We start from the raw sequence: 27,417 nt of genomic DNA, 5'->3' as shown, positions 1-27,417 counted from the left end.
TTGGATCAACAATATCACTTGTTGTATTTTAAGGAATTAAAATCATATTTGTTATTTTAATGCCACCTCTTTTTTGGTAGGAAACTTGTGTACGGTGTGGTTATTTGGTTATATGTGCAAAACAGTTGTGGAATGACTGTGTACTTTTTCTCTTTCAACTTTTCATGGGAATTTTTCAAAATTCCTTAAACAAGAGCGACCTAAAAATTATGACTTTCATTCTCAAAATAACACTACCTTTAAAAGTTGATGGCCATAATTTTGTATCCTATCTTCAAGATAAATTAATAAAATGATTGACAAACAGAATAATAATCACACTCCATGATAATTTTAGAAGCAATGATTCTTAGATTCTGGATCACAGATGATGGAATTTTCAAAATGCAGAATCAAACTTTTGCTGATGATGCTCTCTGAAATGCTCAAGCTACATCTTAAAGAAGGTCATACATGTACTTGAAGAATGCAAGTTTGAAACCCTGTAGAATTCTCCCTGTATATTTTCAGCAAATAGTTTAGAATAAGTGGCAGACGATACTCTGCAAAAAGTGCCTTTACTGCAATTTTACAGAAGGTAAAAGTGAGAGAGTGAATTTATCTAAACATGAAATAGTATATTGGTCTAAAAAAATAATATGTGTTGAACAGGAAACTTACAATTTCTTTGTGACTGCAGTATATCTAAAGAAAATAATCAAAAAAGTTCCTCTTGCATGACATAATAAGCGCTTTTCTCTCTGGTTTTCCAGTCTTTCATATGACCTTTGACCTTACAGAAACTTCACAAAATACATACATATATCATACATAATGCACACAAATGAAAACTATCTAGCTTTTTAAACTAAGATCATCTCCTTTGGCAGTTGAATTTAGGCTAATTAAAGCCTTTCACAGTACAAGGTTCATTTAAAATTAAATTTCTTTCATGAATTATTTTGACAGACTATTTTTCTCCTCTTCATTGTGAATTACCCAACCCATTCACAAAACTGAACAAAATCTGTGATGTTTCTAAGTACCATGCCATTTCAGCAGTTGATTTTTTTTAAGCAATTAAAATCTACTTCATTTCATAATATACACACACTTTACACATGAATTAAATCAAATAGTTTGTTAATGGGGAGCAAAATATACAAAGTAATTTTCAAGAACAGTCATAATATTAATATGTAACATCTTTTTAGCTCAAGGTAACACAGGCTTGTCATTCGTACTTTCTGCAGCAAGTTCATACTACATGCTTGACACAATCCGATGCAACATTATATATTCCATTTATTAGAAATAAAATATGTCAATATTGTAGGTCATTAGCCTACGCAGTAGTGGAGAAACTTACATCCGTTTAGTTCTCCTCTTTTGACCCCTGGATGACCTTTGACCTTCAACCTCTGAATGGGGAAACTATGGACTCAGCAAACATAATATACAAGAGGGTAAAAATTGATGGAAGACAGTTAGCTTCCCTTCAGATCAAAATGATTGCACTGCCGTTGGAAAAGTTACATGGAAATAAAGCACTGAACACTGTGAGAATGACACCACACACAGACTGTATGAAATACCATGATTGTATGAAAAATAGGTAAATCTTTATTTTATATCCCTTAGACTTTTGTTTCCCTATGCAAGGACCTTGGAACTCCAAGGATACCAAGAAAAATTTCCATTATGAAATAATTCCATGGATTTTAGCAACTCTATCCATATATTCCATGACAGACTGTCTGACCATTGTATCTTGAATGTGACACACTAATTGATTGACAGCTGGGAATGTTGCCGGCAGCAAACACTGGAATTGATTGTCCGGCAGTAATTGAAACAACTGTAGCATTGACAATATCATATCTGTCCATGCCTTCATGTGGGCCTCAGAGTCCTTCATTGTTGCCGTTTGCTGTTGTTTGTGAATTTCCTGTTGCCGTTTCTGATCCTCTGGGTTTGTGGATTTTTGTTTTTTCATTTGCTGGAGGGCTACTTTTTGCTCTTTGAAAGTTGGTTTCTTAACAAATGTAGACCTGGAGTGATGTACTTTACGTTTCTTATATTCCTGCATCAAACTTTTGATAGTTTTATTTGTGGCAACAGAGTACAATTTGCCCTCTTCTCGACTGTTCTTTTTTTCAATTTTTCTTTCATTTTTCTTTATGTTGAAAGCTGCCTCTAACCGACTCGTGTCCTCCATTTTGATTTTGGGTGACCACTGAGCCGCTGAACCTTGACCTTTGACACCACTCATTTCCTCAGTGTCCTTGCTAGACTGCTTCTCTAGTGGGGGAAAACTAAACAACCTTTGACCTTTATGCACCGAGTCGTCAGGACTCAACGGAGCAACCAACAAGAAGAGAGGTTGCTCGGCGATGCGCTCAGTATCAATAATATCATCAGTCTGTTCCAAATGCAGCTGAACATAGCAACAGCAAACATCAAAACAGATCCCCATCAACCGTTTCACAATCCACATAAACTGATCATCACTGTCGCTAGGATGGAAACTCAACTCCGTTGATAAGAGTGACAAATGATCATAACTTTCTTTCTTTCCTCTACCATGACTATCTGTACTCGTAACACTGCTGATTGAAATACTTCTGATTTTTTCCTTTTCAAGGCTTTCACATTCTTCCTTTCCAAAATCACCTGACTCATCTTTATCTCCCTGACTGTCTTCCTGTCCCTCATCTCTTTCTTTCAGTACGACTCTGTTTTTACTTTGTTCGGCTTTCAAAGTTGTCACTAAAGCCTCTTTCACTTTTTCTAAGGCAAGGCTTTCATCCCTTGCGTGGTGACACATCTCCAACAAAGTGTGAAGATAAAACGTAAAGCTCAGTGCTGTCTGTCTGTACAGGTTTACAGCTACGTCTAACTTAGCTACTTTCTGAAGCAGAAATTTCAAACCTGGCCTAGTGTCAAAATCACACGCTGTCTTGTAAGACTCAATAAAACAATCTAACAATAGTGAAAGGTTCTTGGCTGACAGATAAGACAGTAACCCTGGCAACAGGGACTGGGAGGCGTCGATGGAACTGACGGATTCTTGACGTTGTAAGTTGGATTGCACAGCTGTGTTTGATATGATGTCTCGTTCACTGGTTGTCTTGTGTTCAGCACCATAGAGTAACACTGTACCCAAAGTCTGCATCAGAATTTGATTGGCCATCAAACCAACTACAACACTGCGGAATGGAATCCTGGGAAAAGAAGGTAAATTATGCTGCTTGCTTAGATAAACAAACAGATATTTAATCGAAAATTTCTATGAGCAATGTTTAGTTTGCTTTTACATTATCTTCTGGATGACTGAGTCAATATGGATTTGTTACAGACCTCCTTGGAGGATTTATTGAATCTTATGTTTAATAAGGTCAATATACACTATTACAGGACTCCAAAGTGAACATCAAGCAGATCAGCAAAACTGTGTGTGAAGTCTTCAAATATGAATATTTAGTGCAACTGTTCAGTCCTGGCTATATTAAGTGTTGTCTGTATGTTATGATCATTACTCTTGATATCAGTTCTCCTCTTTGTAGTTAGTGAATTCTGTGGCTGAAGCAAATCTTGGAAAAAACCGGGAATGAAATCTCCTTGTGTCTCTGTCATAACCACAGACCCTAAGAGTCTGTGGCAAAACTGGGTTGAGCTTGTAGAAGGATGTATTGTCTGAACAGCAAATGAACTATCTCTATGACTTTCTTACCTGGTTTTAATGAGGTCAATATTGACTGTTGTATCAGCATCAGGAGGGTAGATAATAAATATGAATGACCTGTTGTCATCACTGTCGTCTGTTTCAATGGTTGAGAATTGAGAATCCAACAGAAACACCTAGAATATGGAAACAAAATGAAAACAAAATTGTAACTTTGATGTGTAAGAAGAGAGAGGAGAGCTGTACTTGGTAGACTGTGTTCACAGCTTAGAAAATCTGATTGAAGATAAGAATATTATAGTGGTTTGAAATACTCTGTATCTTTGAACAATTTTTGAATGTATTTTGAAACCAAAAGCAAAACAACAGTGGTAAAATGAAATTCTACTAGACTTTTAATCTGAGTTTCACAATTTGATAAGTTTACATGCACTAACATCAAACTGTGATAAAATCAATTACTTTTGATATGAAATAACTAAATTTATCATCTTTGGTTCAAAATCTCATCAACACAATAAATTATTCTACTGAAAAGTCAGTCATGATTTCTGAAACTTTCATCAATACTTGAATAAGACATAAACCATAATATACATGTCCATATGGTCACATCATACATCGTTCAATCTAATGTTTGGTAAATACATCACATATACAAGTCAAACACACCTGCTGTGCTATTTGCCTGAGTCTTTCAGATTCCATTTCTGAACAATCCCGTCTGGCAGCCACTTTGACTTGTCCCACGTCACCGGTGAAATCATCAGAACCAGGGTGAAAACTTGTCATCAACTGCTGGATAGAAAAGAGACTGACCGATACAGCCTGCTGCATACTCTTACAAGCAATGGTCCACATGTCATCGGAGAATATTGGTCCAGTTTTCAGTAAAACATGCCTACAGAAGAAAAGAAAATTGTTAAAAATATGATGTTTGAAAGACAATCTTAAAACAAATTCTTTTCTAACTATTGCACATGTAACTGTACATGCTGTACAGCACTCATCCAACTCTGCATTTGATTCACCAGCCATGTTTCATTTCTCTGAGGACTGATTTCATTGGCTAGATAAGTCGGCAATAAGTCGGCCAATCACCTCACTTTATACAGAAGCCAGAACATCCTTTTCTAAAGACTGCCTTTATTTGTTGGCTAATGTAGCCAATCAACTTATGTGATACATGACGATCAAGTTCAGAAAGATCTATCCCTTTGCAATCTTTTCATTGGCTGGTCAATTTATCCAATTATGAATGCATGAACATTCAGGCAACAGAACAGCACTTTTAGCACTGCTTCCATTGACTGGTCAGTTTATCCAATCAACTCAATGAATACATGAACGTTCAATGCAACAAAACACATCTCTAAGCATTCCTTCCATTGGTTGGTCAATTTATCCATTCAACTCACCTAATACACGAACATCCAAGTCTAGAAATAGACTCCATTGGCTGACCAATGCACTCGATCAAAAGATCAAACATCTGTTTAATCATGCGATGAACTCCAGTAATGATGATGTCATTGGTAACAAAGTAGATCACATGATCAACGACCAGCTCAGCTGATAGGCCACAAGCATGTTTGAAATTGGACAACGAAGTATCCCAGTAACTTGTGCGCGTACTTCTACGAACCCATGACAATAACATTGGTAATAGAAGATTGGTGACTGCAAATACTGCAAATTGTGGACCTGCAATATGGAGAGATAACGCATGATATTTTATTAACAATATAGCTGAAAGAACAAAGTATTGGGTACACGTATAGAATGAATTCTGTCATTGTGTTTTCATGTAAGCATTGTTTTTGTTACAACATTGACTTTCACAACCTTCACACTTTTTAATAGCAAAGCTCTGTAATTATACTTTCACATGAGATACTCAGAAAAAGTTACTATCTTTTTGATTATGTTTTTTTTTTCATTTTACTTCAGCGTACTATCTCAGGCTCAGTCATTAGACTGTTGATGTTTTTCAATAATCTTCAAAACTATCAACCATTATATAACTCAAGTTACTTGTTAGAACCACATACGATGGCATGATCAGATGTATGATGTCTACGCTGACCACTGGTTGAGTATGCTTAGGTTTTGCTTCTAACTGGAACTCAGAACAATCAAATGTATGAACATGACAACTTAGCTTGTCTTTTCTGTATTGTGACCACTTTAACAGTTGTAGAAATTAATCAGATGCTGAAAAACATTGTACATAATTTCACTAGAAGGGCAAACATAAGTATAAAGTCATGTGACGTGAATTGATTCATGCAGGAAATTGCTTTGCATTGATGCATTCTCACCTGGAATTGATGCAATGGATCGCAGCAGTTCAAACAAGACTTCCAGAGTTTGTGGTTGATAATTCCTGGGGCATGTAGACACTGCGCCGGTCAAACCTTCAAGAAGTAGAAACCAAACCTTGATGATGCCGGTTTCATCGTCCATGTCATCGATGGAAACCGGTGCCAACAGGTCATCTATTGAATCTTGCGCTTTCAGTAATTTCGTACTTTGCACTCTTGATGTCACACTACTTGAGAACTCTTTGATTGGTGAATCAAGGTCAGCTGACAGCATGGCTGTGTTTAATTGGATAGACTGTGAACCATGGAACATTGGACATGCTGGCATGGTGTAGATAGAAGCTAGGATTTTATGACAGCGGTGGAGGTAGTCCAAAGCTGGAAGACACAGATCCAGGGCTTGTAATGGAAGAGATCTCTCTGATGTGGCAGTTGAGCTACCATCACTGTGTCCATCATCATCATCTTCAGTGACTAATTCACACTCTCCTGTAAAGTACGTAAGTCAATGTTACCGGGATAGCAGACATAACATTTTATGTTTTGAATATCTACTGTCAGGAAGTGCAATTCTAATTTGTATAAATGGCCAAGAGCTAGAGCTTTCACACTATTAATAAAGACATACACAGCAGGAATCAGTGAATTATCAAAACAAATCGAGGAGCAGACATGTTATCAGCTATCACTACCATGCATGTATGAACCGGGCCTTGTTCATCAGATGAATACTGGGCAATTTATCAGTCAGTGAGAAAAGGCAAGCCTATGTCTTGATTTGATCCAACACAAGTGAGCAAAGCCATGCAGGATTTGGTAATGCTCAGATTACAATCAATGTAAGTTATGTAGCCACTCAGAGTATTTTGCTAATCAATCATACATGCATATTGACTCAATTGACAACTAGACCAGATAAATGGCAAATATAAAGTCTGATTTTAATCCTGGATCTCAGACCACTAGATTTGCTCAACCCAGTATCAAAAGCATAAAGACAACATCAATGGAGCTGATATCCCATTTCAACTTTCCAAACACCCTTGGAATGTGATATTTACAAACACAAATTACCCTTTTTGTATCAGTGTTTCAATCAAAGAAAATAAAGTTTACTGACCTGGACCCCTGACAAACTTCAGAAGACACAGAATACAGTCAATGGCTGCATTAGCAAAGACAAAAACATTGTCTGTGTTCAAGAAGGCTTCAAAGACATCAAAGACCGGTGCAGTGTGGTGTTGAATTCTGTCGTCATCTGTAATTCGCTGTTTGTGAACTCTGACTGCTCTCAGTGCTCCAAATAGTGGCCTCCAGCCAGACTTGATGTTGCTAGCCGAGGCTTCCACCAACTCACAAATGGATGATACAATCTGAAAATCACAATGAGACACCATACACACTTTAATAATATGAAAGGATGGCTTCCAAAAACTCACAAATGGACAACACATTCTGAAAGTCACAATAAGATTTCTTTTTTTTCACACTTCTGAAACAATGGCTTTTGAAATAAACACTTTTACACTGACAAAGCATTACTCTTTCCTTGAGGATCAAATTTGTCTTAGTTGAAATGGTTTCATCTTCTCCAATATTATATTTCACAAGATTTTCTTTTCAAGTGAGTCAAAATAATTTGGATTTGTCAGAACATTGAAACTTTTATTTCAGGAATTTATACGTCACAGGATGTAGTTGTCACTTTAAAAATGTTAGAAAAAGTAATTATTTGGAAATTGTAACTTTTTACTCCTGTATCAGTTTATCAGTAAAGATACATACCTGTGACATCACGTTCAATAAATGTTCATTTATTATTATATGATTATTAAACCTCTCACTCTCTACAATGCCCACACTATAAATCTTATTGTACCTGGTCTTGTACGTCATCATCACACAGTTCCAAACACAGCATACTTTCAAATGGCTTGAATAACGACTCATGGAAGTTGAAATGAGGCAGTTCAGTCTTTCTAGAAAGCAATTCTGTCAGAACATCATGAATTGCAGCTACGGCTTTCTTGGACACCTGTCGTTCCTTGTGACACGCAGCCTGTCAGGTAGATCATAGAGATATGGTGTTTATTGTTGTTGTATACTAGTATCAGTTACATATATTCCATGAGAATACCATACAGAAATTTGGATAATGTCATATTTGTCACAGAGATCTGAGAAGGACAAAACAGCTATGGTAAGAAATGGGATAAGAGATGGGCTCTACACAGTTACTGCACTTTAATACATACTTGCTTTCATGCAGAGTGCTTGTATAGAATTCCATGACACAATGCACTGGCATATACACACAACCACTTTTGTGTATAATTACTGGTACAACATTTTAGAACATAGAATGTGGAGGAAACTCTCTGAAATTTAAGTAATCCTATATGATAGACCAAGATCAGCAAGGATTAAATCTCTGCATGTTCAAATCTTTTTCATCCAATAGTTGAAGTAGAACACTAGTAGTTGTGGAAAAATTGAAAACACCAGATATACGGAACAATACAAATTGCAGTACTACATTAAATGAATATGACAATACCTCCACGTGTTGATTTGAGTCATTTAATGTTCATATGTTAGAAATAGAGAAAACAAACTCAAAGTTGTCTATAGATATAATTTTGGCCAAGGCTGATTATTAAATTGTTGTATGTATCTGTACCTCTACTAGATGCGGTGCAACAACTCCCCAGACTTGCATAACATGCAGGAGAGGTCTACCATCATCACGAACACATTTTAACATGACATCAGCAACTCTGTACAGATGAAGCGATGTCACATTGCTAAGTTTGCCCGCCGTGGAGATAGATTTGCTAGGCATTGTGGGATTGGTCATGGTAATGCTGGGAGAAGACTGGCTATTTTCAAACAACTGTGCTTGTGATGCTCTGCATAACTGCTGTAGAAAACTGACCAGTGCTTGCAGGTTGAGATTGTTTGCTGCTTCCTCAAACAACCTGGTAGAGAGAAATGTGTAATAGGTATTACACAATGCCTTTATCGGAACACAAGGTGATCATGTGTGACTGGTAATTTGGTTTTTACCTATATTTAGGCACTAGTTTCAATGCCATTATTACAGGTGAACTAAACCATTCAAAAACAACATCTATGGCACACCGAAAAGAGAAATTGGCAATTTAAATATGGATTTATTACTTTAACTGTGTAAATCATATTGTGAATATTTTTATTTAAATACATGTGTGTTGAGAAAATGGTATTTATTCTCCAACAGACTTCAAGACACACAATCATGAACCCTTCAGTCTAACTATTTTTTGCATGAAATTGAGGGTACAGATAGACCTTTTACATAGGATAACTGGTAAAATGGTTCAAATAAACCTTGTAATTTTAAACATATAATCAACTGATAGCTTTTGCATAGTCCAGAACTTACAGGAACATACATGGCACCTCTTAATGCCAGAGAAAATTCCCCCCATAGTTCAATCAATGGATGTATTGAGATATACCCTGACACATGCCAGAACAAACAGTAACGTACCTGTCTACATCAGAGGACAATCCATAGACAGTCTTAGCAGCGTTGGCCACACTAAGCACTCCACCCCTGGTCAGAGTCACATCAAAACCCATCTCTTCACTGTTCTGTTTAATTATCTCATGGATATCCACTGCCTGCTGTATGGGTGTGGACACTGGCTGTGTGTAAGGACTCATCATGTCAAGGTCATTGTTAAGGCCATCGTACACACCATGGCTGTCTGACTGTTGGTGTTCTTGAACCCTGGTGATGCTGACACTGGTCTGTGTGTTGCCACTACTGAAGTGAGAATGCTCCAGCTGTGACACATATGCACAACATCTGAAACACAATATGACATGAGATCTTTTATTATACATCTGCCATCAAGAACAATATAACTTTGAGCATAGTAAAAAAGCTGTACGGAATGCCTGTTCTGTAATATTGATCATATCCAGGTCTCCAACACCAGACCCCACATGCAGTGCATTCTGCAGCTGCATCTGCGGGTACACTGTTGAATATTTCAACGAACCTATTGGACGATTGCCAGACTACGTCTCGCACTCTGTATAGAGTTGTTAACAGGCTATCCAGAAACTCCTACAAGATAGCGTTCCATAGTTGTGCCATACATTTGAAGAAAAACTGTTGCACTTGCATGAAAATGGTCAATACCCAGCCCATTTGAGGCCACAATTATGAATGTGAGATGTATAATGTGGAGGTTGTTGTGAAAATATAGCAAGGATGCACTCAGACATTAATGCCGTGCATCTTCTGAGGTATTTTTTCAAAATAACCTAGGCTCACATAATGAACATTTCTCACTATTGTATCACATAGTTATTATATGTTTGTGTTATACAGTCTTTTTGTTTCTTTAACGATGAACCTTTGACTAAAGCGGTTACTCAAATATAAATACCAGCTTTATATGAACAAAGACACATCTGAAAAGAAAAGAAGAATATAAAATGAAACCAACATATTCAAATGACGTACTTCATAGAGCTGTATTTTTTTCATTTTCCAAAAGAGGAACCTTCACATATTTCATGATGTTGACATCATATCACTTGTGTGTTACATGTCAATGACATCATACGTCTTCATATTACATGTCTTTATATTGAATCAACTTATATGCTATGTGTACTTGACATCATACAGCTTATATTTGCCATCTCAGATATGTAGCTTGTAATTGTCCACCATACCTGAAGACATGCCTCCAGCTTTCAGGGGATGACTGCCAATCTCCAGTCCCATGTTTAACAAGGCGTCCATGCTGAGCACATGTGAAGTATGTAACCTAACACCAGTCTTGTTAGCTGTGGCTATACGGCTTCTCAGTGATTGCTTCTTGGGATCAGTGGGCTGTACGGTTGGGTCGGCATACACACATGATGCATTGGCAAGCTGGGCCAACACTGTAGCACAACGATCTTGAACACCTGTTCAGTCAATGCATGCATGGAAAATATGACAAAATTTTGTTAAATTTATTCATCAATGTGTTTCAAGCTACATTAGGGTGATGGTCATGAATTTACACAGATCAGACTTTCATACTGAAAATCTTAATTCAGGCAATCGTTAAATACTGTGATGCAGAAACTAAAATATTGATTGAGAGCCATAAACAAATAAGTTTTATCATGACCTTCAATGATATGAAGGTAATGTAAGTAAACAAAATAAATGTTGTGATGTTCACAATTTATATAAAGTGATATATAGCAATGGTATACTCACCTAGGGTACAACTTAACCTGGCAGCTTTTCGTAGTCCATCCAAACTCATCATTATAGCATCCCTATCTCTGCTGTTTTGCTCTTTGGCACCCTCAGTTCCAAGAAGAAATGCAATGCTGCCAACTACTGTGATGTTTTTGGTTGCCAAGGGAACTGATAGAACCTCTAGAACTTGATCCCATATTGTGACCAAAGTCATCTTAGCAAACTTGATACCTGTCAAATGTACACAAACATACACTCTTGGAACACTGCAGATTTGATAAATTATATTATAAATTTCTTCTTGTTCTTGAAATATTCAAATGACCAGTCAGGGCAACCATATTTGTTTCAAATTGTGATAATAAATGGAGTACAAGACAAGGCAAGCAATCAAACGCAGTATTCCAATTAAGGTAGTATACACCTTGAGAGTGAAAGACTTAAACTTTGCTGAAACTCTCCTTAATGAAACTTTCAACCATTCTCTTTCAAAATCAAGAATAAAAATCAGGGGTCGCCATGCAAATTTTGGTACTAGAGAAACACATAACCCAAGATTTACTGATATTTTAAATTCAAATTGGCGCTATCTCTGTGTTAACTCTATGGTGAAAAAATAAAATTTTTGATTTTTGAAAAACTAAGCTGGTGAAAATTTTTCTTTCACCAAGAGCTTTAAAATGAACCCCCACAAGTGGTAGATGAGAAAAGAATTGTAAAAGTTTGAGAGTCCGAATATCTGTCCCTGAGGCGCATTCTACCTATATACAATTAACTACTAACAGACAACTGAGTACATCAAATTCAAACTCAAGTGAAGTTTTATTCTTGACAATTACATCAATGATCACATACACAATCAATATACAACTTGGGCAAATTGAACTTGTTCAGTGACCACAGGAAAAATTAAAGTTCAGAATACCCATTTCTAGAAAATTAAAAAGTTCAAAAAAAATTTGTCTTACCAGCCTCTACTGCTTCTTCCTGACTTTCACTATTTCTTGTCACTCCAAGTGCATTGTGGGAGGTGGTGCCTTGCAGCATCTGACCCCCAATATTTCTGTTGCCAAGACCATCAATATCTGTAACAGGTCATATGAGATGATTTAAGTTGTTTTGCATCAACAACTTTAAACAACTTTTACTCACTTCTTACTTTATTACAGAACAGACTGAAATTATGAGGTATATGCAATGTCAAAATATTAGTTGTGTACAACTTTTGATATACAACATGTAAATAGATACAGGTAACTGAATGTTACAGTTCTTGGCTATCATTCCTTGACAATATTTTTACATATATTCATTTGTACCACCTTTTCAATTTTCTCAAATGTCTGAAGCAGTTTTATGTCTCTACATATGATGGAGTTGTATTTAAAATGCAGCCACTTTGTCTATGATATTGATACATTTTACTTCATAGTAGTTACATATTCATTGTAGCTACATTGTATCCAATACCTGATAGCCTCTACACCAGATATCTCATTAATATTTTGCCTGATATGTTATAACTGCTGAATCTTACCTGTAAGTAAGGTAATCAATGCATTGTTACAATCTACTGATTTATGGCAGTATCCAGCTTCACCAAGCAGATCTCTGTCAACAACTTGATTGTATAATTCAGTCAGCCAAGTTGACGATAAGTACACAAGAAATACACCATCATGTACTCTACGTATAAATTCATTCTGTGGACAGAAAAGGCATTTTTATGATATGATGTACTCTCTTCACAGATATCGTGTTATCCTTCATGAATATTCAATTCATTGCAACAGATAACTTTTTCCATCAAAGACTAATACATTTCATTATTTAGCAAGCTAAATCAGTGACACTGATCAATGTCTTAATAAACTACCAAAAAAGTCTGGGGTGGCTCGCAGTGGTACTATGGTGATGACCCTTGACCTGAATGTGATCAATAGGTAGTTGCCACAGCACTGCTGCGATAGCGCAGCTAAATTTCAGTATGCCTTTTTTCCGACCAAAACCTTGATAAATGAATATTACAGTTCTCTTCATTGGATATTTCTGTTTGTATTTTGTTCAAATCTCTGAAGGTTTCATGCCATATGATTTTATAACAAGACATATTGTGATCCTGAGGTGTTTCTCAGTGTTCAAAAGATTACTTCCCATTTCAAAGTCTTGAATGAAACATGATCTCACCTCTGATATTGGTATTGTAGTAGCTTGATTGTAATGCCCTGTTTTTACAAGTTTTAAATTGAGTAGCAGAGCGGCGTAAGTAGCAACGTAAATGCCATCTGCGTTCAATATTGGCATACTCGGTTGTTTTACGGGAGAGTTTGAACTTCCATCATTCTCCATGGCAGTCTTTCTCCTCCTAGCTTCCACTGCTGTGAGTCCAAATCATAGCATACATATTAGAACACAGCAAAAAAATCAGTATGTCACGGATCTCTGAGTTAGTGTGACTGATTTCTATCATTTAAACATTCTTGAACAAAATATTAAAAGTCTAAGAGATTTCCAAAAATGACAGTCTAAATGGTACCAGAAGTTAAATAGAATGTAATATACGTAACAGATTAAGTTTATGCAAGAAATGTTTGATCCATTCTACTCGATTCTCTATTTTCCAAGAGAAATGGAAGCCATTGGTGTGACAAATAACACCCTGATAATCTAAATAATATCTCACAAATATATCCCACCAATTATGGTATTTACACTGAAGCCAGATGACTTAACCATATGAGTTAATGGAAGGCTGAAATGAGCCATTACAGATAAATGCTAATACTGTGGAACATTATGTCAAATATTGTAATGTTATAAACTTCACCAGACTTTACATAAATATTGTCCTATTCAATGTGGTCACCTGACATCTAATGATCACCAAACCATGTGATATAGTCACCTACCATACTATACTAAATAACACCCTATGATACATGTTCATTATACCAAATAACACCCTATCACTTGATACATTATACCAAATAACACCCTGATGACCATGCAGATACCTATTCCCTAAACATCCTATATGAAAGTCAGTGCTGATCAAAATTATGTACTCACTCGGTGTAATGAAGAAGGAAAATAAAAAAAATAAAATGTATTGGTGTTAGAGAAATTCAGGATTTTTGAAACGATGGTCTGGCTCGACACATACTTGTAAAATTATACGGCACTTTATATGCCACTGTCTACATCCAAGTCTCATGTTCATGACCTAAAATTATGTGAATTGACATACAGGCATGATTGTTGTTGGTATGTATTCATAAGTTTGGTTGAAAGCTCTCCAACAGCCAACAGTGAACAATATTCACTGAATTCTGCACTGAAATGCTACTGTCACATTTTCAAGCAAACATTTGCATTTTTCTCTCAACAAAAAGTTGAGTTTTGAATACCAACAAGCACTGATGTATCAATATATGCTGTCCTCAGCAATAATGATGTCAAGCAATTGACAAATGAAGGATACAAGAAAGACACAATGACTTATTATGGGATGATAGGTTTGTAGTGTCCGTTAATGTTGCATTTTCATAAATACATGAAAGAGAGAGAAAGCAGACGATTTAAACGTCCATCTTCAATTGTTATTCTGACCTACAGCTGTAAAATTATTCTGAACAGCCAACAAAGGATTTACTTTTCTGACAGTTTCTTCCAGTGACAAGTCATTTGGAAGTTGATGTAAAATTCTCTATATTATGACAAGTGATGACATTGCACCAACCACAACTCATTTGCTGATAAAGTGGCATTATAACTACAGGAACAAAGTTTCAGAGTGAAAAAGCTACATGTAAGTTGCCGGATAAACCAACTGCAGGCAGTCTGGAATTCTTATAGAATGTTAATTTTTTGAACTTGATTCTTACAACTGAGATTATAATTTGAAAACAACAGGACTGCAAATATCCAGCACATTCAAACATCAAGACATATGACGCCAGCTGTAAAGATGACGTAATTCTTACCTGCGCAAAACCTTGCAGCAAATTTAAGAATTGATTGATCCACTTCCATGGTGTCTATCAGTGGAATTAAAGACGGTAATAAAGCTATCAGTTGATTGACAAAGTCCCTGGCTCCTTCCCTCTCAGCTTCTGCGTTCATTTTAGCAATCTTTTCCAATTCTTCCCGTCTCTGTGCTCTCTGCTTTTCCATCTCTAGTTCAGCCGTTATCTGTTTTTTCCTCATTTCTTCATCGACACTTTCTTTCTGCTCGTCCTCAACTTCACCATTTTGTTGTTTGTCCTCAGAAGATGTTTTATCTGTCTCAGATGTTTGATCTCCTTGGTTCAATTGATGACTTTCAATAGCGTGTCTGTCACTCAAATGAATTTCTTGTGTTCTAGAATCTTCACTTGCTTGAGTCTCATCTAAACTCTCAATAACTTTGTCCTCTAGGGGTTTGATATCACACAACTCTTGCCAGTCACGTCCACCTGATAAGTTGCAATATTTTCACTACTTCCAGCATCTACGTTTGTTTTCCCACTTCCCTCTCCATTGACACTGGCTATTTCAACAGCTTTCACTGATTCCGCTGTGACCTCATTATCTCCTGAGGAAATTTTTCCGGCAGCATCTGTGACTGATTTTTCCATATTCTCATCATCAGAGGAATGAACAACATCCCTATCATCCGCATTGTCAACTTCATTACCAGCACCATCTTCCTCACTCTTATTGTCTTTCAATGTCACTACTTTCCCATCATCCATTGTAACATTGTCCTCTTCCTGTTCTGCTGTTTCAACAATTATTCCATTATTTACAACTTTTGTTGAGTGTTCAAGTTTTTCTGTAGGCTCTGGCTGATTTACAGCTGTAAATACAAACATCAACAAACAATTGAACAATATGATTTTGGCATTTCCAGAAGTTCATAAGACAACATTTTGGCGATACCGCTTGCTTAGTATTCAGATTCACACATTTGACATGCACGAGAGTTTTGAAAACGACGACAGAAGTAAATGACACAAAAATGCTTGCAAAACTGAACTGAAAATGAAACAGCTGAAATCTACAAAAGCTGTAACTGGACACCTGTTTTAATCACATCACAATTTCTTTCATTCAGAAAAGTTGAGAAGTAAGATTCTAGCATACATGTATGCAATTTGCATTTAGAGGCTTTTAATATATGTGACTTTAAACTAAAATTAGTAGGTGTAGAGTATTCAAAATTCTTTCAAACAGGCAGTAAATTGTTAACAATACATGTACTGGTCTGAGATGGGAGGATTTAAGGGAGTTCACAGGGGGTATAGCCACTTCATTGATGAGAAATACATGCAGTTTTGCTATATCTAATTGTTCTCTGTCATAATCAAGATAATATATCAAATGTTAATTGACACTTCAAAAGAAATCTTCTTGACAGCCTGTATGTGAGACACTCTGAGTACAAAATACTAAATTTGTAAATTAAACAGCAAAACACAACCTTTGCCATAATATGCAGCGGAAAATATCTGTCCAAAATGAATATAGTGTTGTCTGGCCAAAGTGTGCTACATGGTAAACTGATTCTTGAAAACAAAAAAGCGGAATTACCTAGAACTGGTTGTTCATCTTGTAAATTAATAGATTCAAGATGCTTGTTTATTTCCATGATATGTAAATCACTAAGCGCTTTGCCTTGACTGATGTCTTCCAATGAATCTAACAATGCAGCAATACAGGCAACACTCGTATGACACACTGTGCTTTCATTGCTGTGTGAAGATTCCACAATGCCATCCAATAGTCTGAAGAAACAATTGATAAACCAAATGTACATCAAATTTGATAGAATCAGTCTTGAGCATTCAGAGTTGCTCATATCACATGAAAGCAAATGCACAAATGATCCCGATAAGATCCCTATTCGAGACATGTGGAACAAAATGAAGTTGAAGATTGCTGTATGTTCAAATTGGCTGCATGCATGTTGGTGATCATATCATGTTCATTACATCTTGATTGCTATGGCAACCATAATGTGTTATGCCAAATGCAAACAGATAAACAGTAGTATCAATTATGATCACATCAAGTCTAGAACCATCCGATAATCTGTGACAGTGATCAATAAATGTAGCAATTGGTGACTGTGTATCAAATGATAAGTGTACCAACCGTGAGAGCAATAAGTGGTTCATCTCTAGATGTTTTCCAGAGAAAATGAAATAAATGCTGCCAAGGTATTGATTCTGGGCAGAAAATAGTTTGAAAGCATCACTTCAATTTCAAATGTACAAATTCACCTAGTACTGTGATATCACTGTGTAAAATTTTGTTATTCTTGGAACAAATTTTCATAAGTGACATACAGCATTGTCCCAAACGATGTTACCCATTTACAGAACCAATCAATATCACCACAGCATAGCAACCATTATGTGCTGTACTTACAATTTGAGAAGATCCAGGTGGGAATTTCTGCTTCCCTTCTTACTTTTCACAGATTTTGTATCGTACAGAGGTGGGCCTGCCATGTCTAACACTCTTTGTGGATTACAAAGAACCTAAAACAAGAAACATCATTGTTATTGATGATATTTTGGTAAAGCAAATACCTATTCAAATATAAACATCAATTTGTGCCAAATTCATGATATTGACAGACCTAGGAAACGTATTTACATAGATTTACTGCCTTTTTGGCTAGCAGTCTGGTATGTATAAAGGCACAACTTGAATGAAATTCAAATAAATTCTGTTACCCTAAGGTTTCTTGAATCTGTATATAGATCTTGCTATACACTGATTCATAAGAAATGACTGCCTGGCAGCCATATTGGATTGTCATGCAAAACAAAGGCAAATAATATGTTTGCCACTGGCAAAAACCAAACATGTTCTAAGTTTTAACAAAGAGAAGATTTGATGAGTTTACATACAGACTTTATAAATGCTACTAGATCAACCTTAAAAACCAAAAAGGTACGACAGTACTTCATCACAAATAAAAATTACAAATACATTCCAAGTTGGTTGTGGCTATTTCCCTTCTTCAATAAAATAGCATGTTCTCATTTTCAAATGACAGGCCATTACACTCTTTTGTTATTTGTATAATTATTTACAGGAGCATTAGTGTATTAGCATTTTTGTTTTGCTAAATTGACTATAGTTTTTTAATGCAATAGAGGGTTACCACCGAATAAGATTACTATTGGTAAATGTAAATCTGAACACAACCATATGACAGTGACCAACACATTGAAAATAAAATTTACTAAAATAGAATTTTCATAGCTGGGAAATACATGAACTTATAAAATGAAATGTAATCTTCAATATGTTTGCTTTGATTTGTTTACTTCAGAGATGCTATCCTGAATATTTGATATATTTTGATAGATTACCTCTTTGACAGCCTTGAGGGCTTCATATCGGTGTTGAGGGGGAGGATAGAGCAAGAATCGATGAAACAAGGAAGCTAACACCGGCCGTAGGGATCCCACACTACCAACTAATCGTAACAACTGCACACCAATTGCATAAATGCTCTTAGCTGCTGAATGGACAACAGTAGGTGCTGTTGCCGAGCAACCAGATCCACGTCCATGGTCTGATACACTTCTGTATGACTCGTTGTCAAGGTTACCGACATTGTGTGAAGAGGAGATGGACTTTTCACCCTTGGGGTTTCCCAAAGTAGAAATCAGGGTAGGGCACAGCTGTTGCCTATGAAAAGCAAATAATCGCAATTCAGAAATTTCAGATAAAGGAATATCTAAGTCAAATACATATTTAAAGTTTATTTTACTACTCATGCATGTTGAATGTTGTGCGTATGTTAGTAAAATCTGGTTGCAGTTTTCAAACCAGCCATGCATATCATTGTTGTTGACTTTTGAACACTGTCAAAGATGCTAATGTTACCAATTCTGACAATACTCACCAAATTACTTTGATAAAATTGTCATTGTTGCGCAGGTCTGTTGATGAACTGCTCAGGATCGATAGAATGCATTCTAAGTACAGCACCATCAACTGTTGGCTCTGCGGACCTGTCCATCTGTACAGACAGAAACGTAAAACAGTCAAATAACCATAATCAAACCACCATAGTGACATATGCTTGTCGATAAGAGGATAGCTCTGAGAGTAAGTGTACAGATTAAAAGAAGAAGAAATCAAGGTCAATATAATCACAGCCATCAATTCAAATCACTGTACAGATGTGTCATTGCAAAAACTGACTTCATTTGAATTACAACTGTTGTTGATTTATCTGTTGTCATACTATTTTTTTTAATTCTAGCTGATGGTTTGTGTTTTATGAATATACTCAGAAATCAACTTGCGAAATTGGCTATACCATGGTTTTTCCATGTGACCAAATTTGGTAAACTTGGAATTCAAATGGATGTGCATACAGAAATGCATGTATTCACAATGCACATTTTGCTTTCATCACACAAACCATGCTTTTCTGTTTTGCCTGCAGTAGTGAGTGTATATCATTTTATTCTCTACAGAAAGTAAATTTCCCTGGGAAGATTCTATACCTCTAGCTGTTGATGATTCAAACAGGCATCCTGATCCTAATGCAGTATTCCATTCAAAATTAACACTACTTTTTTAGGTTTAGCTGATGGGAGTGATTACATTGATGAGACTGGTGTAAGTATATATTTCTATTCAACGTAACGGAATTTATCCCATCATGCAATGTTAAAGATAGGTACAACATAGTATAGCCTATAACAGAATGTATCCCATAATACTATCTGCAAGAGACATATCAATTAGTGAAAGCTGAAAAAATATACAACCAGAAGGAAGGAATGATAACCTGCATGATGTGTTTTGCCCTGAATGGATGAGAGCAAAAAAATGAGTGTTACCATGGAAACTGTTGCCATAGATACACTAAAGAATTGTAAGAGATCCTGCAGGCAAAGTCTACAGCAGAAACTTACAGTATAGTACTCATTGTGGAAAAGAGAATTCATTTTAACTCATGCTAGATGAATGTACCGTTATTGTATGAGAATTAATTGATAAAAAATCCCATTTATGTCAACAGAAAATGAGTAAAATTTCCTGATCTGCACAAGAGATGTAGGTAAAGAAGATGATGTAACAAATACAATAGGATATTTGAATGGGTCTGTCATATAAGTGAAATTAGAGGAGAGAGAGAGAGAGAGAGAGAGAGAGAGAGAGAGAGAGAGAGAGAGAGAGAGAGAGAGAGAGAGAGAGAGAGAGAGGGGGAAGGAGGGAGGTGTACATCTTCTGACATATTCATTAATCCCAGTTTCTTGCGTGTCCCAGGTGTAATTTTGTAAAATTGTACAAGTTAATAAACAGATTAAATATGTTAGACTGTCAGAAACAAAACAGCATTTTTCTTGAAATTTATCCTGAATTATTTTAGTGGGTTTTTTTTTAACACAATTTAAAATTGGCTTATTTAGACAGATTTGGCTTACAATTGACTCCAAGAGGTGACTGATGTACACACAATCACACACAATGTATAAGACAGATGCACATCTTTTCTATCATATCACAGATCGCAGAGCAGTAACCAGTTACATCATCAATATCCATATACGATCATATAGTAATCATGAAGACTCCTCATTTTGTAGTTTTTGTAAATGACAAGGACTACAAGGAGAGCTAAGGGTCGGTTGATTGGAGAAAATTCAAAACTAGAAAAAATCTTCAACAGATTGTTGTCTTAAATTAACACACATGGTTTTCTGTTTTTACTAGACAGAAATTAAAATATTTTATATTTGAACTTGACTTTATAGGCTTGTTTTGCTAAAGTTGATATTCTACAATTTCTTACACGCAGTACTGGCATCATCGCCATGTTGAAAATGCTTCCGGTAGTTTGGAAGAACAGACTTGTACTCTATCTCACCATTGAGGGCGCAGTGCTTAATTGTTCAATCTTTACTCATCAGAGCCTTACAATAGGGTCAGTTAGATCACTAGAGACAAATGAGAGAAAGCACTGATCTACAAAAACATAAATATGGGGCATTCTACATCAAATGTATATATACAATGTAATACTACAGACTGTGAATGGAAATCAAAATATAAATGTGCAACATTTGGCAAATTCACTTCATAGGTAATGTTGTTGTTTGTAAAATATTTGAAAAAATTGGGAGAAAGAAAAACTTTGCATGAACTTTCACCAATAGCAGACCTACAGAAGTACAGATAATGTGTCACATGTGTGTGACAGACAATACACTGTAATGTGTATTTGTATTGTTGTATAATCATATTGTATTTGGGTTAACATAAATATGCCCTTTTTTGTAAATTACTGAATAATATCTCTTTGCAACCAACAGCTGTTACAAGAGAGACATCTTGAAATGTATGAAATGATACTCAGTTCATATGCATAACAGCAGCTGTGATCAGTACACGTCTTTTGCTGTCAGGTCGAGGTGTATAACACAAGCTGTTGATTTGGGTGTTTAGTCCTGTGTATGTCATGAATAGCCAATTTAATAAATGAGAAATCAGAGACAGATGCAGAAATAGACTTGAATGAGAGTTTCGTAGAAATAGTCTTAAATGAGAGTTATAGTGTTATGTAATACACCTCAGGGACAGATAGTTGGACTCTCAATTTTTTTCAATACTGTTCTCTCTACCACTTGTGGGGGCTCATTTTAAAGCTCTTTGAGGAAGAGAACTTTTTACTATTTTAGTTTTTTTTTTTTTCCCTATAGAGTTAACACCAGGGATATGGCGGCCATTTTGAATTTCAAATGTGAGTAAATATTAGGTAATTGTTTCTCTGGTACCAAAAAAATTTGCAAGGTGACCCATGATTTTTATTCTTGATTTTTCAAGGAAATGGCTGGAGGTTTTGTTGAGGAAAGTTTGAGCAAAAGTTTAGTCTTTCACTTTCAGGGCATGCTCTAATGTACATACAAAACGTGTTCTTTTCAAGAGAGTATACCGCATCAACAACTCTTTTTCCTAAACAAAGTACACACTACAAATCTAATAGGCCATACTTTTAATCATAAATCAGATATCAATCGAATAACTAAATATTCAAAAAATATTTCCTGTAAAATCTTCTTTTACCATGACAAAATGTTTAGATGTACTGTTAATGTTGACTGTAAATCTAAAATGCTTGAATGCTAGAATTTTTGCAAAATTTCTGCCGAACAGACATGGTTTATTCCTTAAAGGGAAACCTAAGTCCAGCGACATTGACCGTTTATCCCTTCCAAAATCACCCTTGAATAAAATGCAGCTCAATTTGCAACATAATTGCACGCGCCGACGACTACGGAGCGACGAAAAGAGAAGTTGAAGTAGACGACATTTATGGAAATGAGCTCGGAATCCCATGGGCGCGAAAGGGCTCATGGGAGAAGCGTGCGTGACGTCATCGGTGATACACGAACGTGTGTGACCGCTTACCAAAGCATTGGAGTCTATGACTGCAGGAGTGCAGTTCTGCACGTTACGACTCTTTAATTCTCATCAGTAGCATAAAAAATTATTAACTGTTGTTCAGTTGAGTGCAAAAATCACTCAAGGAAGAACAAACGGAGTCAGCTTTTATCGTCGTCCCACAGAACAGCTTTTTCGAAGACAGTGGCTAAAGAAAGTCGGGCCAGTTCTAAAATCTCAAAAGATACAAAGTTATGTTCTACTTCTTTCAGGATGATTTTATAAGGGATTTCGGGACTCTGATACCGATACAAGACGGTACTACACAATGCGGTTCGTATCTTGACATGCTGAGTCAGCCTACTATCGCCGGTTTTAACCAGATAAATGTTAATATTGGCGATTTCGGGACTCTAAAATCCGAAGACGAAACTACACAAAGCGTCTCTCATCTCGACAGCCCGGATCTGCGAAATCGCTCTTATATACACGATAAATATAGGCAATTTCGTGACTATATCTGGTAATATTGATATTACAAGATACTGGAATGACTTCTTGCCTATTCTCGACCGCGGAGTGACGTCAGTAGGTGAAACGCATACGAGCGAGGTGAATGAGAGATCAGACGATACAGAAGAGAGAATGATACAGAAATTGTGTGGAAAAAAGCAGAACTAAAAGTTATGTCATTTATGTATATTGAAACTTTGAATATTTCTTTGGTGGTTGAAAAATTCAAACTTCCAACGGCGCTGACGCAAAAATGACGTAAGAATCCACAAGTACCCGGATGGCCCGCGGTCGAGAATGATGTGTCTCGATCGGCACGCCGGGTCTGAGAAATCGCCGATATTATATTTACCCAATAAATATCAATTGCACCGGACTCCTAGGCTAATATCGATATCGATACCAGACGATACTAGATTTACGTGCACTGTGTGGTGTCGGCACGCCGGGTCTGCGAAATCACGGATATTTATCCGATAAATATCGGCGACTTTGGACATTAACTCTGATACTAGACGCTACTTTGTCAAAATGTGAGTAAATATCCGATGTATATCGGAGATTTCACCACGTGCCTAACAGTTCTGACCACCTCTGTCCGACTCTTAGTTCATAGCATCCGTGGCCGATAGTCAAGAATAATGTATGTTTTACATTATTAGAATTATTCACGCACGAAATACATTTTTTACATGTAAGGATTTTTTCATTAAATTTCCACACTAACTTTCATACACTACAATCGGAACTTCGTCGAGAGGGCCGATCAGATATCACCGTGAGTTGGGGATTGCCTTGCACGAATAACATTCTTTACATGTAATACATTTTTACTTGGCGATCGAGACCTGAACAGAGGACATATCGGACATCGTCGAGAGTTTTGGCTGGTCTTGTATGAAATGCATTCTTTACAACAATATAGACGATACTTTTGTTTTAAATAGCGGGCAAATATCCATTATATCGGAGATTTCATCACTTTGTAAATCTGAGTAAGCCCGACTTCCTAAGTTCGACACCAACTTCGAAAAAAAGACGACGCTATACATTTGTCAAATTGCGAATAAATATTTTCCGATATATATTGAAGATTTTGCAACCTCAAAGATCTGGCTAAGCTCGACTTACGTATCATTCACGAACCAAAAATTAATTTTAAGCGACTGATAAAGAAAACTCTGTTTTAGAAACGTAACGCTGAAGCAGAGTCACTCAGTGTCAGGTCTCCAATCCAGTTCGGGGTCTGTACAAGCACAGTGACTCCATCCGCGAACGATGTGTGGAGATACTTTCCCATTATTACATATCTTGGTTCAAATTAGTATGGTTTGATTTCAGTGTGGGAAAAGTAATACTCTAATGTCAGAAATATTGCTGTCCGAACTCTCCAGAGTCGTCTTACGAACGCGCTAAACTGTTCACTGTACTCCTCCAGCTGCAAGCTACAATCGTCTGTATCGCCGATGACGTCACGCACGCTTCTCCCATGAGCCCTTTCGCGCCCATGGGATTCAGAGCTCATTTCCATAAATGTCGTCTACTTCAACTTCTCTTTTCGTCGCGCCGTAGTCGTCAGCGCGTGCAATTATGTTGCAAATTTGAGCTGCATTTTATTCAAGGGTGATTTTGGAAGGGATTAACGGTCAATGTCGCTGGACTTAGGTTTCCCTTTAATTGAGGGAGAAATATTTATTTAAAAGAGATTGTGCATTTGAGGAGGAATGACAGGTTCAGGAAGAGAAAAGAGCTGTCAAGGATATGACATGTTTATAATTCTGTAGCAAAGTAATGTACAGCTTATTACTGGAAGCAAACGTGTCTCAATTCATTTTAAACATATCGTTTACTCAACATTTTATCAAAAAAAAGTGTTGGAGGATCTACTGTACTTATGTATGCATATGGACTGAACTTCACTTTATAAAGTCAAATTTCACTGTAGTTTTCAAAATATTCATAGAGTCGAGGCAAAAGTGCCAGATTAACTTATTCTGGAATTCTGAAATGTCGAATGGCCGTCACCATAGTGATGATGATGTCATACTAGATGATAACTGCATAGATACCTTTCTGATACAGTTCTAATGAAAGAATCGGATGGTAACCGACAGAATATCTCTTCTAACTTGTCATTGTCACTGTGAAACAGAAATAACATTTGTACAAAGAGGACATCTTGTCAAGTCACAAATCTTCTAGTAAAATGTTATTTTTTCTGTTACTTTGGGATTTTTCTCTGAAATGCATAATCTATCATTTTAAAACAATGTGTTTATGAATAGGTGTTGTCAAACACTAACTCCAAAACCATGTGATTTATACCAGAACATGTTGCCGCATGCAATCTCAGATCAAATTTTGGTGTTCAACCTCAAACATGCTGTACTTCAAACCAACAATGGCACCAGAATAGATTGCTATAGAGAGAATCAGTTAGTGAGTGTTAGACATGAATTGAAAGAAATGTGAAGAGATTATATGTTAGTAGAAATACCCAAAGAAAAAATGGCAAATCCAGTATCGATAAAAATAGTCACCAAAGAATATAAATTTGTTGTGTTTACATAATGTTGTTATTCATATTTACACATGATTGAATGATTGATATTTTTACTCAGTAAAGCTGACATTTAACTTGAAGATATTAAATCAAATTCAGGATTTTTTCCAAAATGATCCACTTGTCATAGATGTTAAGCATGGTCTGTCTATCACAAGGACCGTGTTTTAAGTTAGCAATTCCCTAAGTTTAGCTGTTCACCCCTTTCCCAGTAAACAGATCCACACTCACCATTGAAAACAATACGTTTGGGTGCAACCATTGCTGGTTGAAGGGTTAACAATAAACATTGCCAAAAATATTAACTGATTCAATCCTTCAATCACAGGTATTCATAAAATGCTGGCATATTTAGCATTGAAGGGATAAAATAGGTATGGTTAGACATATGCTTTGTCTCAGAAATATGGTAGTGGTATGTTTGATACTAAGCTCTGACATTTTAAAAATTTCTCTGATCATGTTTGAAAGATAGAAACCTTATTAAAAGATCACAAGGCATATGGTAAGCGATCATGACATATGGCGATTGTGTCACTTTAGTAGATTAGTACGGTAGTAAATATTGGATTCACTGCACAGGGTTTGAGAGTTTGTATCCCTATCACATTCACACACACAAGATGTGGTGAAAATTTTTTTGTGAATATCTTTACTGCAAATTTTGCTTTGATTTTCCCTAGGGTGTCATTGAAACTTACTTGTCTCATTAATTACATACCAGTAAAAGTAAGAATGAAAAACTAACAGGTTGCATGCAGTGGAAACAAATTATCGGAATAAATGGTGCGTAAAAATCATTATCATTCACATGCAACAACATCTGTGAAATATGATAATTAACATAATAGCATACATATTAGCAAAATGAAATGATAATTACAATGTTGTTGATAAAAGGCTACATTACCTGTGTGAGTTTTCCAATTTCTTGCAGAAATATTCCAATACTTTGACCATATCTTCACAGAGTGTGTCAGTGGGGCTTGAACTTTGTCCTAGAAAGTGACGAAATTTTCAAGCCTTATAAATAATGTTGGTTCTTATGACTATGATATTGCCTCTCCAAACAAGTGTCTGAAAACATGCATGTGAAAATGTTGCGTGACTGATATAATGCAAAATCAAAGGCACACTTGAAAGACACTGGGGTCAAATTTTCATGATGAAAACCATCATGTTTCTAAAGCGCCATTTGATAGCTTTATAAAGAACCTGTACCTACAAGGTTAATGTTGATTCTAAACATTGTTCTCAGTGAGCCAAGTGCTAATGAATTTTGTAATCTTTTACTTTTACGATTCAGTGATTGAATTAATTTTCCTACATAAAAAAGTGCTACATTCACCAAAGTTATGAGAACATAGAAACTCAAAAGGTCATAAACTGGTGTAAAATGCACTGTAGGACAATGTACCATTCTAAAAATCTGAATTTTCAATAATTACTGTTCTACGGTACATACATTCACCAAAATCTTGTGAGTATAGAATTCAATAGGATTGGTCTTAAACTTGTGTAAAATACAGCATAGAACAATGTACAAGTTGAAAAGTCTGAATTTTTAATAATTACTGCCGTATCTATATGTTATAGACTGTGATTTAAGATAATCAGAACCGCTCACCATTGGTACTGAACTCGGCAACCATATCATCAGCAGCTTCATTCTGTAAATTCAATGACAATTGTTGTC

At 36.2% G+C, this 27,417-nt stretch overlaps 1 protein-coding gene across 1 annotated transcript in view; it reads right to left on the bottom strand.

Moving 5' to 3' along the window:
• Nucleotides 1–88: 88 nt before the first annotated feature.
• The window catches only part of LOC139141667 (brefeldin A-inhibited guanine nucleotide-exchange protein 3-like), a 42,573-nt gene continuing 15,244 nt past the window's right edge, over nt 89–27,417 (bottom strand). The window contains 24 exon segments of the mRNA XM_070711253.1: nt 89–3,203; nt 3,713–3,840; nt 4,337–4,565; nt 5,083–5,368; nt 5,986–6,477; nt 7,109–7,361; nt 7,868–8,047; nt 8,669–8,966; nt 9,521–9,841; nt 10,723–10,750; nt 10,753–10,959; nt 11,261–11,476; nt 12,214–12,330; nt 12,783–12,948; nt 13,433–13,623; nt 15,229–15,657; nt 15,690–16,082; nt 16,817–17,010; nt 17,657–17,769; nt 18,613–18,934; nt 19,152–19,268; nt 25,228–25,299; nt 26,632–26,719; nt 27,349–27,391. Of these exon segments, the coding sequence (XP_070567354.1) occupies nt 1,679–3,203; nt 3,713–3,840; nt 4,337–4,565; nt 5,083–5,368; nt 5,986–6,477; nt 7,109–7,361; nt 7,868–8,047; nt 8,669–8,966; nt 9,521–9,841; nt 10,723–10,750; nt 10,753–10,959; nt 11,261–11,476; nt 12,214–12,330; nt 12,783–12,948; nt 13,433–13,623; nt 15,229–15,657; nt 15,690–16,082; nt 16,817–17,010; nt 17,657–17,769; nt 18,613–18,934; nt 19,152–19,268; nt 25,228–25,299; nt 26,632–26,719; nt 27,349–27,391 (6,408 nt within the window). The 3' untranslated portion in view covers nt 89–1,678.

This window comes from Ptychodera flava, chromosome 10 (assembly GCF_041260155.1).
Source record: "Ptychodera flava strain L36383 chromosome 10, AS_Pfla_20210202, whole genome shotgun sequence".
Classification (NCBI taxonomy): domain Eukaryota; kingdom Metazoa; phylum Hemichordata; class Enteropneusta; family Ptychoderidae; genus Ptychodera; species Ptychodera flava.
This window is presented reverse-complemented; position numbering and strand designations above follow the sequence as displayed.